This window comes from Urocampus carinirostris, chromosome 2, assembly GCF_059441175.1.
Source record: "Urocampus carinirostris isolate Australia breed hairy pipefish chromosome 2, RoL_Ucar_1.0, whole genome shotgun sequence".
Taxonomy (NCBI): domain Eukaryota; kingdom Metazoa; phylum Chordata; class Actinopteri; order Syngnathiformes; family Syngnathidae; genus Urocampus; species Urocampus carinirostris.
The window spans coordinates 59,896,753-59,913,651 of record NC_142350.1 but is presented as its reverse complement, the minus strand read 5'-3'; the positions used below and the strand labels follow the sequence as shown (position 1 = coordinate 59,913,651).

Sequence of the window (16,899 nt, the reverse complement as noted above, 5' to 3'; positions counted from 1 at the left end):
CATACTACAAAAATACTACAAGAATACTAAGAGATAAATCATATTGCAGAAATCCTGCAAATGTACAACTACAGTAAACAACAAAAATACTACAACGTAAATAACACAAAAATCCACTGGAGAAATACTACCAAAATCCCACAACAGAAATACAATACTACAAAAAAAGAAACTACAGTAATACTACAAAAAAATAACAAATCAAGTGCTCAAAAAGGGACATACTATATGATTTTGCTTTCATTCGGAAAATAAAATATATACACTACAGAAATACTGCAAAATCAAAAATCATACTACAAAAATGCTACGAAAATATATCTTAAGTAATACTACCAAAAACCTACAGAAATACGGTACTGCAAAAATACCAAGAAATACAGATAGTTTTTTTTATCGAGTGTTAATAAATAACGTATCACGTGAATGACCAAACTAGTGACGTTCTATCTAGCGTTGCATTGCCCTCTAGCGGACAATTTGTGTAACCGCAGGTAATTGTTTCCAGGACAACGGTTTGTTTATGTCCCCCGCAGGTGGCGGCCATTGCTTTTACTCAACTCGGATAAGAAATGTCTCAAAGCGCCTTACCAAAACTGGATTTTGGCGTTCTCAACGCCGACCAGCGGGAGAAATTGCGCCTGTTCAAAGTAAGAAATCCAAACAAACGCCACCATTTATCCACTTGACTTCCCCAAACGCCTCATTTTATGCAGATCCAGACCAGGATCGACAATGAGAATTATCTGATGGCGCATCCGGAGGTAGAAGTCATGGTTGAGGATTTTCTCAGGTTCTCTCGATCGACTTTTGGATTTAAATTTTTTTAGTAAAACAAACATGTCGCCCAAATCGCCAAAACCTTTAATATGTATTCATATCCATTACGTGTTTTACAGAGATGTGCTTCTGAAAAGGCCGGATCACATTCGTGCATTCGCAGCTGGTGAGTTCATTTTATCTTTCACAACGAGATTAGACGTGGCACCCCCGGATGAAAATATAATAAAATAGATTACAAATAAGGCAATATTTACAAAATAGTGCTCGTAGACTGGCCTACGTTGTAAGTGCACCAAAACATAGTGAAATGACATTTAGCAACAACAAACTGTTGTGCAAAACAAAGAATAAGATGGACATATTCTAAACATTAGGAATATTAAAGAGACCGTGTGTATAATTTTTGTGACTAATAATCACAAAAATATGAAGTATTCACCTCTAAAATACAGTATTCATATCTATATTAAAAAATATTCACAACTGGGGTATTGCACTTAGAAGCGGAGATGATGTCACTGTAGTTTGTCGTGAAACAAAACAAGTGCTAAAAAGCACAAGGAAGATTACAAAATACGGAGACTCAAAGTACCGTATTTTCCGCACTATAAGGCGCACTGTGTTATAAGGTGCACCTTCAATGAATGATATATTTTTAAACTTTTTCCATACATAAGGCGCACCCCATTATAAGGCGCTATAAGTGCATGCTGGTTTAAGATCAGGTAATTGTGCAATTTTGGAATTGTAATCCTATGCAGTCCTTCGAGACGTTTTTGTGATTAAGGGCTATATAAATAAATGTGACTTAACTTGACTTGGCTACAGTAGAGGACGTAGTTACGTTATGCAACCATTAGATGGTGCCGCGCTAAAGGGAATGTCAACAAAACAGTTAGATAGGTCAGTCAAACTTTATTAATAAATAACAAACAAGCTTTCCACAATCTTCATTCACTCCCAAAATGAATAAACAGCTGTTTTATTATTTTCTCTTAGGTAAAGCATTTTTGTAACACATCTTTGAACAACAGCAAGGATAACATTTTACTTTTCCTCCATTTAGTCAACACGCAAAAAAAACGTCTGATACTGTTATGGTAAATTAAACGTTAGAGCAATCGCAATATAGTGACACTCGTAATGTGCAAAAACAACAAGTGCAAAACAATAACAATAAAGCAATAACATAATAACTGTAAAATGTAAAACGTAAACACACACCAAGTAGGACCACCTCTGAATTCTTTAATGTTAAGTTCCCGTGCCAGCGCTGTTGCCTTCATTGGAATAGTTATTGTACTGACACTTCTACTTGCTGCTCTGTGTTCAACAACCCACTGTTCAAGTGTGTCCTCTAACTGTGGCCATCTCGCTTTATTGCCACGGAAACTTTGTTTAGTCTTCCTTACTTGGCCATCAATTCATTAATGTTGAACTCTCTCGCTGCTGCTCTATTCCCGTGTTCTACTGCGTGACTGATCGCCTTGAGTTTAAACTCTGCGTTGTAAGCGTGTCTCTTAATAGGAACCATTTCAGGGTCTTTATACAAACCCACAAATAAAAGAGAATCGTTGTTTAATATTTCCCAGTATGCACAGCGCACTTCTTCTACGCGAAAAATGGAGTCGGTGGCTGCTTCTCTTAGTTGCGAGACCTTGTCATTCAATATTCAGATTCAGATTCAGATCTACTTTATTGTCATTCTAGTACACGTGTATACAGAACGAAATGTCGATACATCTGACCCGCAGTTTCCTTGAATGTACAGATATAAGTAAAAGTTGTATTGTATTATGGCTACGTATAGTATTTTACCATAGTGCCGATAGTGCAAGAGGAGTAGCTAACCAGATGTGCAAAATGGGCAGTCAGGTTAACAAGTCAGGTAAACAGTAACATTAACACTGTAACAATAACGCTGTAAGTACAATAGTGCAGAGAGCAAATGTGCAAGGAGTGGCAAGCTATAAAGAACTGCCAGTAGTGCAAAAAGTCAGATTAGCAGCCGTTTAGATTTAGGTTAACTATATGTTAGATTGACCATTTAACAGTCTAATGGCCAGGGGGACTAGACTACTGCGGAACCTGGTGGTCCTGCACCGCACACTGCAGTACCTCTTCCCAGAGGCTAGCAGAGTGAACAGTCCATGATGGGGGTGAGAGGGGTCCCCGATAATGTTCTTAGCATGGGATAGGCAGCGCTTCTGGCCAATGTCCTGAACGGAGGGAAGTGTAGTCCCGATTATTTTCTCTGCTGTCCTCGTTACCCTCCTCACACTACCCCAGTCGGTAGCGCTGCAGCCTCCACACCACACAGAGATACAGCTGGTCAGGATACTCTCTATGGTGCCCCTGTAGAATGCGATGAGGGAAGGTCGGGGCAGTTGGGCTCATCCTCATCCTCCGAAGTACGAATATTGATCCGTATATAAGGCGCACCGGATTATAAGGCGCATAGTCAGCTTTTTTTTAAAAAAATCAGATTTTATGTGCGCCTTATAGTGCGGAAAATACGGTAACCAAACTGCACAGTTTCTTCTCATTTTCTTGCCCTGCCTTTTGCAAAGTTTTGGGCTTTTGAAGGTATTTATAGTAGCAAGATGGTGGACAATAATGTTAGCTTTCTAGGTCAGGTGTTAGCAGCCTAAAATGTTGAAAGAGCCATATAGGATGCCTGTAACCGTTCCCCCCCAAAAAAGTACTCAGCCGCAGAAAATGAAAAACCCAATACAAACCCTATAAGGAATGCAACACATAATGTATGTATCTACCGTGAGTACACCCCTCACATAAATGGGTTTCTTAATAGCGTTCAATAGAACATCACTGAAGCTTTGACAGAATGAAATGTAGTCTGTTAAGCTTATATAGCAGTGTACATTTGTTTTCCTCCTCAAAATAAAACCAAGGTGAGTACACCCTTAAGTAAAAGTTCCTGAAGTTCAATTTTTGGTGTGACCACCATGATTTTGCCGAACCACTTTAACCTCCTGACCATGGATTTCATCTGAGCCTCACAAATTGCCACTGGGTTACTCTTTCACTCCTCCTTGACAACATGACTGAGCTGGGGGATATTCAAGATCTTATGCTTCTCCACCTTCCCAAAGATGTTCTATTTGATTTAGATCTGGAGACATGCTTGGCCAGTCCTTCCCCTTACCTTTGGCCCCTTTAGAAAAGCCTTGGTCATTTTAGAACTGTATTTGAAGTCATTGCTGGAACATTGCCCTGCAACCCAGTTTCTGGAGGGAAGGGGTCATTCTCTGCTCCAGTATTCCACGGTACATACTTGAGTTTGTGTTTCCATTAATGAAATCAAACTCCCTAATTCCAGTTGAACTCATGCAGCCCCAAACCGTGACATTACCAACACCATGCTTGACATTAGGCACGACACAAACAGGTTTGTACTCCTCACCTGGTTGCCGCCACACATGCTTCACACCATCCGAGCCAAATGCATTAATCTTTGTCTCATCAGACCAGAGGATATTGTTACCGTAAGCCATGGACTTTGTTGACATACTCCTTCTAAAAAAGCAATGTTTCTTCAGTGATGTTCTATTAAACATTACAAGGAAATTTCTGCAGAAATGTGAGCAGCCATTAGGGAGCCTCCAGTTCTAGGTGATTGTCATTTTATTTAAAATAAACGCAAATTTCTCAACCTATGAATATTTTTTAAATGCACATTTACATCATAGATCATATATTTTAGCTAATTATTTAAATCAATACTGATTTTACCACTAGGAGGCGCTAAAAAAAATTTTTCTTTCTTTTTTTGGACAATTTGGTGCGCTTGTTTAGGGCAGTGATGTCTCTGTCGAAAGATATTCATCAAACACAAACTGCCCTATTTAGACTAACAGGCATATATTTTATTTTGATGACTAAAAAACATTTAATTACGGGTGTCCTACAGTGAATAAATATGTTTAATCGTGTTTTTCAGATCATTTCACCAACCCCGACCTCGCCAATGCTATCAACGCCAAAATGGCGACCATCAATATGGACGTGTGAAAGGTGTCATGGTGGACTGTTATACTTCATAAAGTAGAATTGTACATAGTAATTTCGTTCCTGTGTTTTATTTCAAGTTGGAATATGTCATGATTACCGATGTGATTTACCTGTGCCCGCTCATTTGGCACCAGCCGCTGCGGGTTCTGATTGGCTCCCTGTCCCTATGTAAACCCAGTCCTGTCTATCCCCTGTTGTCAGTCCATCTGAGAACCTCTGCTTATACAAGGCAAGCCTTTTTCGACCCTGATTCCCGCCTGCCCCGTTTTTGCTCTCGTTTGTCTCCGGCTACGACCTGTTTTGATCCCGACCACGTCTGCTCTCCCGTCCTGACTTACGACTCGTTTCCGACCCCGACCACACTTTACTCTCCCAGTCCCGGCTACCGACCAGTTTTTCTGTCCCTGACACCGCCATCGCTCGCTACGGAAGATCCACTTCCGTGTTCGGATCACAGTCCGAGAGCGACTTACTTCCTGCGTCCAGCGAACACCGGATCATGGGCGCATCCCTTCCTCTTTCTTTCAATAAAACTTGTGGTAAACGCTGTGCAATTGGGTCCTGTTTCCGTTCTTGTCCTGACAGAATATTGAAACCCAGTTTGTTTTAGACAATTAATAAAAGCCTGGGTTTTGTTTTTGTTTTTTTCCCAGAAAAAATAATAAAGATTTTGACCAACCAAATTTACTTCTATTTCAAACCTTCTTATTTAATCAATAATTTAAAAGGCACCACCAAGATGTAGATCCATGGGTTGCCGCGGCAACAGCAAACGCTATCTGGTTACAGGGCCATTAAAAATGGATGAGTTAAAGTCAAATCACTTACTCGAAGGTGTTAAAAGTTCATCCGAAAACTCGAGCTCACAAACAAAGCGTCGGATAACGCATGACGCAGGACAAGGAGGACAAACACATACATCTGTAAGTACTTTATAAGAATTATATCGGTTTTTTTTTAATCTATTTCCGTCTTTGCATCTGATACAGCTGTCATTGTTTTGACTTTTCAGCAGAGGTGGGTAGAGTAGCCAAAAATCAAGTAAAAGTACTGTAACACAATTTATTTTGAAAATCCGTGAATGTGCTAGACCAGGGGTCAGGAACCTTTTTGACCCAAAGAGCCATAAAAGCAAAAAATGTTTTAAAAAGAAATTGAGAGAGCCACATCATTTATTTTCAGACAAAATTGAAGAAACTGCCAAACACGCTCTCTAAGCAAAAGCTAATTCTTCAGCACATTTTATTTCACTGTGTGTCATTTGATGATTTCATCAAATGTATGAAATGATAATAATGCCAAATCCTGTGTCGCAAATCAATGTAAATATGCCATTTACAATTTGTCTTCCACCTTCAGTTAAGAGTGTTGAGGCAATTTTTTCCTGTGAAATTTGTCCTTAATTACGGTTTCAAAACAATGTGCATGCAAAGTTCTTTTGTAAAAATGTCACAAATGACTGCAAACGATAAGCATATCGTCATATTCACTTTGGGTGTAGACTGCACTGAGCGAGAGAGAGAGAAGGAAGTGCCTTGCGCTGTGTGCAGGGATCCGCCCATCCGTACTGCTCACCCAATCAAAGTCGTTTGCCAGCGTTTTTTTTTTTTATCAGTTTAAATGGTTTCTTATCAAACTTCTGCATGAAGTTGCTTCGGCTTTATATGGACCAAAATCGGGACGAAATCAATTGACTTTGGAACGCCACAGAGATGTGCAATGGTTACATTTTATTTCGAAGCCATACATACTCATGAAAAGAGCCATACATGGCTCCCGAGCCATAGGTTCCCTACCCCTGTGCTAGGCCTTGAAAGGTGAAACAGGTTATAGCCAGGGATTACTGTTTACTTTTTCTTATTTTACTAAAAAAAAAAGAGCTAATATATGTAGAAACTATACAATTATATTTAAGTGGGTAGGATATTTTATTTTGTTATGATTTTCTATTTGGCTGTTTGTGTCACGGTTGCCATGGCGCCCAATTGGCCCCGCCCGTGTGGAGCCAGCTGCAGCTTGTTGACAGATTGGCTTCCCCACTATAAAAACCCTGTCACGTCAATCCCCGGTTGTCGGTCCGTCTGCGAATCTGTTTTTACACGGCTAGCCATTTTTGGCCTGTCCCGTTTTTTGCTCCTGTCCTGAATTACGCCCTGTTTTGATCTCGACCACATCTGTTCTCCCGTCCCGAATAACGATCCGTTTTTTATCTCGATCACGTAAACTCTCCTCTCCTGGCTTTCGCCTTGTTTCCGATCCCGACCACATGTTTGCTCTTCTTTCCCGGCTACTGACCCGTTTTTTCCGTTCCCGACACCGCCACCGCTCGCCAGGGAAGTCCCACTTCCGCGTTCAGTGCGACCTGATTCCCACATCCAGCAATCCCCAGATCGTGGGCGCAACTGCCTCCCTTTCTTCTAATAAAACTTTACGTGAGTGGGTCCTGTTTCCGTTCTGGTCCTGACAGTTTGTTGGCTTGGAGAGAAATGGGCGCCACCAGGCTGCACTTACCACAATCACACCACAGGAAATGTTTCCCCTACGACTCTCGTTTTTAGCGGATCAACCCACCCACCTACTCCAGATAGATGTGCATGACATGGTGTGTTTTCCCACTGTATTATTCTCCAAGGTCTTTGATGCTACCCTAGAGGAACATCAGCAGGGGAGGTAACCAGGTAAGCTGCTAAGGAGGAAGTGACTTAAAACCTGCCTGGAGACGAATCAAAAACATCAAACAACATTGGAAAACAGGTGCATTCGACATGGCGGCAAAGGGAGGACGATTTCTTGTGGTCTTCATAGTCCTTGGTGAGTTTCTTCTATTAGTGCAAGTCCATCTGATGTTGTGTTGTTGTCATGGAAGTGTTCCTTTCTATCACAGGGATCATGAAGAGCTCCATTGCTGATTCGGAGATAAAAGACATGCTGCAATCAAACGTAAGGCAAAAAAACTAAAGACAGATTTGCGTACACAATGGAATAAAAACTCAATATTTGTTTTTTTTCTTTGAAAAAGACGTGTGACGCGTTTCGCTCGGCCAAGTTCAAATCCGCACTGATGGAGACCGGGTTGAGACCCAGTCTGGGGAAGAAGTTGCTGCGGAAATTTGAAGAGTGTTTCGGGGAAGCGCATGAGTTTTCTGAGCTTGTGGATGTGTGAGTATAAACCCATCCATTATCCGAACCGCTTATCCTCAGTAGGGTCCCGGGGGTGCCGGAGCCCATCTCAGCTTTCTTCGGGCAGTGGGCAGGGGACACCCGCAACTGGTTGCCAGCCAGTCCCAGGGCACACAGAGATAGATAACTCACACGCCCATTCACACCTAAGGACAATTTGAACCAGCGAATTAATCTGAAATGCATGTTCTTGGAATGTGGGAGGAAACCATGTGCCCAGAGTAAACCCACACAAGCATGGGGAGAACATGCAAACTCCAAACAGGAAGGTTTGATCATATGACCTCAGAACTGCGCTAACCACTCAGTTGCCGTGCTACCCCCTTCAATGAACAGTTGTAGCGAATTTGTTCTCTTGGTGCCTAGTGGATATTAACTAAGTCAGAAATTATCGTGAAAGGGTCACCCAACTCAATTTATTTAGGCGATATTCCAAGACGAGTAATATTTGATCAGTAAAAGTAGCCCTACTGCTTTTAAATTTTCTCAATCTGAAAAAAACATATGTTTTTAGCGCAAATTAGATGAACAGATATTCTAATAAGTAAAAAAAGAATTATAAATCGCATCGTAACAAGAAAATGTAGGGTTTTATTTCTAAATAGAAACCAACAAGACCTTTCTCTGGTTGAAACCAGAAAGTGCTCTGTTCTAAAATGAGTTTACTTATGATGAGTCAGTTTCTCTGTTAAGAGGAGAAAGTTCTCATTCAAATTCCAAACAGTTTTTAAATGATCATACAGGAAACTTCAATTTCTAATAAAAATATATATCTTCAAACATTTTGAAACATACTATTTTATCCTAATTAGAAAGCTTTGTCTTCAAGAAAAATGTTTATTAACAGATATGCCACCATTGCCCATTGCCCTCACCTGTGCCCGCTCGTTTGTTGCCAGTTGTTGCTCTTTGCCTGATTGGCTCTCCTTCTGTTTAAACTCGGTGCTCTCATTCACTCCTGGTCAGTCCGTCAATGAACCTCTGCACTTGCAAAACAAGCATTTTGACTCTGTCCGGTATCCGTGTAGCCAGTATCCAGTATCGATCCTGTCTGTCCCGTCCGGTATCTTGCTCGTGTATCCGGTATTGATCCAGTCTGTCCTGTCCTGTCCGGTATCTTGCTCGTGTATTCGATATCGATCCCGTCGGTCCCGTCCTGTCCGGTATCTTGCTCGTGTATCCGGTATCGGTCCCGTCCGTCCCATCCTGTCCGGTATCTTGCTTGTGTACCCAGTATCCGGTACCGATCCCGTCTGTCCTGTCCGGTATCTTGCTCGTGTATCCAGTATCTGGTATTGATCCCGTCTGTCCTGTCCGGTATCTTGCTCGTGTATCCTGTAATTACCCCGTCCGTCCCGTCCTGTCGGGTATCTTGCTCGTGCATCCGGTATTGATCCCATCCTCTCAGGTATCTTGCTCGTGTATCCAGTATCCGGTATTGATCCAATCAGTTCTGTCCAGTCTGGTATCTTGCTCGTGTATCCGGTTTCAGTCCCGTCCTTTCCGGTATCTTGCTGGTGCATACGGTATTGAATCCGTCCTGTTCGGTATCTTGCTCGTATATCCGTTATCGATCCTGTCTGTCCCATCCTGTCCAGTATCTTGCTCGTGTATCCGCTATCGATCCCGTCTGTACCATCCTGTCTGGTATCTTGCTTGTGTGTTCGGTATTGATCCCGTCTGTCCCGTCCTGTCCGGTATTTTGTTCGTGCATCCTGTATCCGGTATCGATCCCGTCAGTCCCGTCCTGTCTGGTAGCCAGTATTCTGTATTGACCCTGTCTGTCCCGTTCTGTCCGGTATCCTGCTCCTGTATCCGGTAACTGGTATCGATATCGTGCGTCCTGTCCGGTATCCTGCCCCTCTGCCCCTGGCTTCCTGTTTTTCCGCGCCTGAATTCTCTGCCCCACTTCTTCTTACCAGCGATCGTCAAATCGCTTGCGTTTGTGATCCCGCGCATTCCTGCCTCGCTTCCGTAAAATAAAGCCTGGTGTGAAAACGTTACGCGATTGGGTTCTGACAAGGAATCTTTATCACTATAATAAGAACCCAGAAAAAAGCCATGGTAGTCCAAATGAAAAAATAATACTGTACATCGTTTCTTCCTTCAGGTCCCCTCTGGTGTTTTGAACTGAGCACAAACAATTAAACCAGGGTTCTCAAACTCATTTCACCTGGGGTAGGGCCTAAGAGAGGTTAGGCTAAAACGGGTGATCCGCGTTCCGCATTCTTATAAAAACATTCCACTGTTCTCAACTATATTTTTTTAATTGGCGTACAAGAATAAAAACATTAGTAATTAATATATTTTTTAAATTAATCAATTATCAATGAATTAATCGATGATTTGCCAAGTCGAGTCAAATGTATTTATATAGCCCTTAATCACAAAAATGTCTCAAAGGACTGCACAGGATTACAATGACACAATTACCTGATCTTAAACCAACATGCGGGCAAGGAACAACTCAAAACCTCAGCGTGAGGAAAAAGAGAAACCTTGAGAAGGGACCTCACAAGTGGTATCCCCCTTCCAGGATGACCAGGGGGAATTACATTTAGTATTACAGTACACAAACATAGTAAACACTAGCTAACATGTTGAAAAATTTGTCCGGAAAGTGCATGAGAGCAGCGATGCCCCCAGCCTGTAAACTAGTCCAGAAAGTCTATGACGGCCACGACGCAGCCTCCCATCTCTGCCAGCTGGTCCATGCAGGCGTTCACATGCATCAGGTCAAACGCTGGTCCGCTGACTCATCTCAAATCGTCCTTCCCCTTCGTATCACCACCAGGCAGGCAGTCGGAAAAAGACAGGACAATACAGAACATGAGGTGGGCATCAATCATACGCTTTGGAATAGAAGTGTGTCTTAAGCCTCGATTTAAAAACTTCCATTGAGGTTGCAGATCTTATCTCCGGAGGCAGGGCATTCCATAGCACCAGGGCCCGGATGGAGAACGCTCTCGAGCCTGCAGACTTCTTGGCTCTCGGAGTCACAAGTAGACCGGCATTTTCCGAGCGCAGACACATAGGGGGAAATCAAATCAGAGAGATAAGAGGGTGCAAGTCCATGCATTTATATGTTAAAAAGAGAACCTTAAAGACACATCTTAGGTGGACTGGGAGCCAGTGCAAGTTGGCCAATACAGGAGTAATATGCTCAAACTTTTTGGTCTTAGTCAAGCAGTCTAGCTGCTGCATTCTGAACCAGCTGCAAACTTTTGATGCTAGACATCGGGAGACCAGAAAGCAATACATTACAGTAATCGAGCCGAGAAGTAATAAACGCATGAATTAAAACCTCTGCATCTGATTGGGACAGCATCGAAAGAATCTTCGCGATATTACGGAGGTGGTAGAAAGCAATTCTAGTAATATTTTTCACGTGTGACTGAAACAACAGATTAGGATCAAATATAACAGCTATTAAGGTGGAGGCTGTAAGTGATCAGATAGATCATTTGAGACCCCTGAATCAAATTGAGAAAATAATGCAAAAAGCCATCTAGTAAATGGATGAATGTGGCGCAATGGTTAGCGCATGTGCGGCACAGTTCATGTCTTGGGAACCTCCTGTGTGGGTTCAAATCCAGCTACCAGCCTACCTGTGCGGAGTTTGTATGTTCTCCCCGTGCTTGCGTGGGTTTCCTCTGGGCACTCCGGTTTCCTCCCACTATCCAAAGATATGCATTTCAGGTGGAAAATGAGAGGGTAAAAGAAAAAGAAAAAGAAAGAGAGAGAGAAAGAGAAAGAGCGAGAGATAGAGCGAGAGATAGAGAGAGAGAAAGAGCGAGAGAAAGAGCGAGAGATAGAGAGAGAGAAAGAGCAAGAGATAGAGAGAGAGAAAGAGTGAGAGAAAAAGGGAGAGAAAGAGAGAGAGAAAAGGAGAGAGAAAAAAGGAGAGAAAAAGAGAGAGAGAGAGAAAGAAAGAGAGAGAAAAAGAAAAAGAGAGGAAAAAGGAGAGAGAAAAAGAGAAAAAGAAAGAGAAAGAGAAAGGGAACCTAACCACGGGGGCGCAGTGGTTAGCGCGTGTGCTGCAGTTCTAAGGTCTTGGGAACCTCCTGTGTGGGTTCAAATCCAGCTCCAGACTTCCTGTGCGGAGTTTGTATGTTCTCCCCGTGCTTGCGTGGGTTTCCTCCAAGCACTCCGGTTTCCTCCCACATTCCAAAAACATGCATTTCAGGTGAATTGGCCGGTCCAAATTGTCCCTAGGTGTGAATGAGCGAGTGAGTTGTCTGTCCCCGTGTGCCCTGCGATTGGCTGGCAACCAGTTCAGGTTGTCCCCTGCTCACTGCCCGATGATTGCTGGGATGGGCTCCAGCACTCCCGCGACCCTACTGAGGATAAGCGGTAAGGCTAATGAGATGAGATGAGATGAATGTGTGCCATTCCAGCGCTTTAGAGCACTAGGTAGCAATCATACAACCGGCCCCTATTTAACAATGTATAGGGCCGGCCTTCTGCAATTTTCAAGCCATTGTTTTTGAAACTTCTCAGACTTGGTTCACTGGCTTGCTACTACTATGACAAATCTCCAGCTTTGACCCAAGAACTCAGATGGAAACTCCTCGCTCAGCTTGAACTCTGTGACAACCCGAAGACCAAGAAGGTATTATTGTGTATTGTACAGTGTTGAGCACGTTACTTTAAAAAAAAAAGTAATTCGTTATATATAAATGTTAAAGTTAAAACTCATATAAACTCTATGTTGGCAGAATTACTCAAATAAAAACAAGCATTAAGGTATTTAATATTCCCAAGCGGGAGAGCACTGTCCTGTGGCCCTCTCCTCTCGTGTGTGAAGCTAACTTTTATTCACACAGGAAACAGAAAAATACACCGGAAATGTGACTTCAAAATAAAAGAGTACAAGACTGATAAACGTACAAGAGATGCAATTAGACTGATTATTGAAACGTTACTTCATGTGTGTGTGTGTGTGTGTGTGTGTGTGTGTGTGTGTGTTTTTATATTTAGGAATATAAAAACAAGTTATATTCACACAGTGAATTCTGAGAAATGTTACAACCAAAACGACCAACCTATCAATAACTGAGATCGTAACTGAGTTACTCTATAGTAAAAGTAACTAGTTACAAGGGAAAGTAACTATTGTAGTTGTACGTCAAATCATTTGAATTTTTCCGAGCGGTATTCGAGTCAGTTGAATAGAGAAGGTAATTGTGTTATAGAACGTTTTAATATCTTTGCACCTCTCTAGCAACAGATTTACTCTACACATGAAGTGCAACAAAAATAAACAGTAAACAATATAATAAAATAACAATCAGCGGTAAATAAAGTGAATTTAATAAATCAAATCTTACTTTAATGGTTCGTTGTAGAGCTGGGGAATTCCGACTCTCTTGAGAGAACCGGCTTTTTCGGCTCGGCTCACCAAAAAGAGCCCTTCTCTTTCGGCTCCCAAATGTTTCTTCAGGTGGTTTAATCCATGTAATACTATTTATGATGTATTATTATGAATAATTTGAAAAGATGAAAATGAAGCAAAATCAACACTTAATCATTAACACTGAAAAACATGGAAAGCATACATTTAAATATTTATAAATCGATAAAGAAAAAAATGACATACAATTTTTTTAACCTTTTTTTATAGTCAAAAAAGTCAACAACACAAAATCCCTGAAAAAAAAAATGCATTTTGACTAATCACAAGAGAAAAATAGCATCTTGATGTGTGAGCCTTTTTGGTCCTTTAGCCCCGCCCTCTTTGATTTGATTGACAGCAGGAGTCATTCTTCTGTTAAATGGCCCTTTGAAAAAAGGATGTACATATTTTATGATAATAACCTCCAGTAGACCCCGGGATACAATATTAATCCAATGTGAAAATGGCTCTATGATGGAATCCAAACCTAAGTTTGTGCATAGCTATTTCATGCCTAACCTTAGATACAAACATTAAAATAGGTAGTCCTAATAGGTAATATGGGTGTAGTACATGATTTAATAACATACGGTAAATTCCGGACTATAAGCCGCTACTTTTTCCCCAAACTTTCAACCCTGCGGCTTATTCAGTGATGCGGCCAATTTATGTCATTTTTCTAACGGCCACCAGCGGCGCTCGAATACAAAAGGTAAGGTTTAGACCGGTGGAATATATGCGCCGTGATTTTTACAAGTACGGTATGTTTTTTTAACAGACCCGTTTACTGTGTTGCGAGCGTGTTGCTAGCGTGTTGCTACCATTAACTGCCCGGATGAAAGTTATATTATTATTATTAAAGCTTTGAAAACTCTCTCGGTGTACCGTCTTTCTTTGTAAATATGTGTAACCATGTATAATATGTATTTGCAACTGTATATTTTTGTAATGTATTTATTTGTATTTATTTTGGACACTTATTCTGATATGTTTTGGACGGGCGAATTAAAAAGAAGGGGCGTAACAAACGTGGGCTGACGGGAAGTGGGGACCGGTAAAGGTGAGTGTTTGTGGACACGGCGGACAATAGTGGATATATATTTTTCCCACCCTTACCTTTGGAAATATACACTTTTTCCTTTGGATTACTTTCAACGGGACCCGGACTCTGCCAGTCTGCATCAAACCTTAAGTACCGGTATCATTTTCCGTTCATTTTTCCGGCTGTGATTTTTTGGGACTGTGTACCATAATGAAGGATATTTAGTTACAATCGCGGGACTTAGAGTCGGGTCTGGGTTAATTTTTGTGTTTGTGTTACCATTTTTTAATGTGGGCGCATGCTGCTTATATACAGGTGCGGCTTGTGTACGTAAAAAAATCGGTTTTCCTCTTAAAATGTGGTGGGTGCGGCTTATAATCAGGTGCGCTCTATAGTCCGGAATTTACGGTAAATGTACATGAAAAGGAAAAAAATGACATTTTTTTTACTGTACCTTTGTTGTGACATGATTTAAGATGTTCAGGTGGAGTAGCCGGTGGATGCCCGGAGAGGGGGGTGGGTAGGAGGCAGCAGGTTAAAATTAAAATCTATCCATCTATCTATCTATCTATCTATCTATCTATCTATCTATCTATCTATCTATCTATCTATCTATCTATCTATCTATCTATCTATCTATCTATCTATCTATCTATCTATCTATCTATCTATCTATCTATCTATCTATCTATCTATCTAACATGAGACACAATTAAGAATGAACAAATGAACACAATTTCATACATGGGTCAAATCAATACAATTTTCCACATTAAGATTCCCTACAGAAGAAAATCAGACAGATGATGATGATGGGCGCATGCTGCTTATATACAGGTGCGGCTTGTGTACGTAAAAAAATCGGTTTTCCTCTTAAAATGTGGTGGGTGCGGCTTATAATCAGGTGCGCTCTATAGTCCGGAATTTACGGTAAATGTACATGAAAAGGAAAAAAATGAAGATGAAATAAGGCTCCGTTGACTTAGCTCAATTGGATTCAAAGAATATTTGTTTCTAGTCTAAATGATGCCAGAGTCGACAAACGATTTTCCTCCCCAAAAAGTGTCACGTGCCGTTCAAAAGATTCTCTCAGAAATATATAGGTTTAGTTTTTTTCCTTTTTGTTCTTTACCTCAGAATCAAACAACATGCCTACACTTGTCAGTAGGGACGTTAAGGTTCTGACAGCTCATTTGAAACAGATTTTTAAAGAAGGAAAGGTCTGCTCCTCAGCGTCTATGTCACCTGTTTTCTCTTCGCCTCAAACCTTACATGGGGATCTATAGCTGTGTGGGGTCTAAGTAGTAGACCACTGACGTGTGGGAGAGCTATAAAGATCGGCTAACGGTAGAAGAAAATTCAGGCAGAGACTTGTTTAGTTTTTAAACAACACCAGCTGGAGGGGAGTGGGTGGACGAGTGAACAATTTACTCGCTCTCGTCTGTCCTGTCACACTCCCTCTGACTCTCCTCCCCTATGCCTCTGTGTTTTATTTAAATCACAAGACATGGAAAAGTACTGGTATGTTGAGACAAAAGACAAAAGACCAAAAACCATCCCCCTTGAAAAGTACCAACACCTTTAAACAAAGACAGGAAGACTAAAAGACGGCCAAAAAGAACATCAAACTGATAAGAAATACACACCTTGAGCGAATACGTTTAAGCCTACTTTACAAGCTGTCTCATATGTAAATATACCATAGAATCACACATATTTTCATTCTTTTTGTTTCTTCTACAGCTAGAGAATCTACCAACATTGATAGCAAACCTTCCCTATGAGATTCCAGCTGCTGGTTTCGCATTTTTGTCCGCACGACAATTGGCAAACATTTCTGATGTGGGTCTCAAGGAGATGCTCCAAAATCTTGGGGATAAAATCCACTGGAGGAAGTCACAAATACGCACAATAGTCCGAAAATTGCTGGGTGTGAAGATGGTAAGTCTCTCCATTTTCTGTCCATTTTTCTAGATTTTCTTTAGGGTAGAAGAAGAGCACACCTAAGACTTCAATTGCATGTATATTTGCATTTAAATTGAATGTGCCAACGCTTATAAATCTGCCAATTCAACAGTAGCACAAACTAGTTGAAGTATGTCCAGCACTTGGTTATGATAAACCACGCGGCCCGAGGCTGTCACGTCCAGAACAAAGGGTAAACCCAATCGCGTAACGCTTCTCACAAGTTTATTGAGATAGAGAGAGGAAGGGCAGCGCCCGTGATCCGGTGCTCGCTAGACGCGGTAAGCAAGTCGCTCTCGCAATCGTATAGTGATCCCAATACGGAAGTGGATCTTCCATAGCGAGCGATGGCGGTGTCAGGGACGGAAAAACAGGTCGGTAGCCGGGACAGGGAGAGCAAAAACGTGTTCGGGGTCTGAAACAAGTCATAAGCTCCTGAAGACCATATGTTCACTGAAGTAGAGTAGATACTTAAATTAACACTATTGCTGTATCTTCACAA

General features: G+C 41.5%; 2 protein-coding genes across 3 annotated transcripts in view; both read left to right on the top strand.

Moving 5' to 3' along the window:
* The first annotated feature begins 506 nt into the window (after positions 1 to 506).
* Positions 507 to 5,369, top strand: riiad1 (regulatory subunit of type II PKA R-subunit domain containing 1). Of its 2 annotated transcripts, XM_088327363.1 has the most exons (5): positions 507 to 650; positions 717 to 793; positions 900 to 946; positions 4,745 to 4,818; positions 4,893 to 5,369. In XM_088327363.1, exons 1-4 carry the CDS (start codon positions 573 to 575, stop codon positions 4,813 to 4,815), a joined length of 273 nt encoding a protein of 90 aa, XP_088183489.1. In that variant the 5' UTR covers positions 507 to 572; the 3' UTR covers positions 4,816 to 4,818; positions 4,893 to 5,369. The 2 variants fall into 2 exon arrangements, with proteins under 2 accessions (XP_088183489.1, XP_088183488.1); XM_088327362.1 differs by having other exon boundaries at positions 4,745 to 5,369.
* A 325-nt stretch (positions 5,370 to 5,694) lies between these two features.
* Positions 5,695 to 16,899, top strand: part of otoa (otoancorin) — a 37,955-nt gene continuing 26,750 nt past the window's right edge. Inside the window, exons 1-5 of the mRNA XM_088327364.1 lie at positions 5,695 to 5,738; positions 7,448 to 7,755; positions 7,835 to 7,974; positions 12,496 to 12,607; positions 16,176 to 16,373. Coding sequence (XP_088183490.1) covers positions 7,675 to 7,755; positions 7,835 to 7,974; positions 12,496 to 12,607; positions 16,176 to 16,373 — 531 coding nt within the window. The 5' untranslated portion in view covers positions 5,695 to 5,738; positions 7,448 to 7,674. The remainder of the gene's footprint in view (positions 5,739 to 7,447; positions 7,756 to 7,834; positions 7,975 to 12,495; positions 12,608 to 16,175; positions 16,374 to 16,899) is intronic.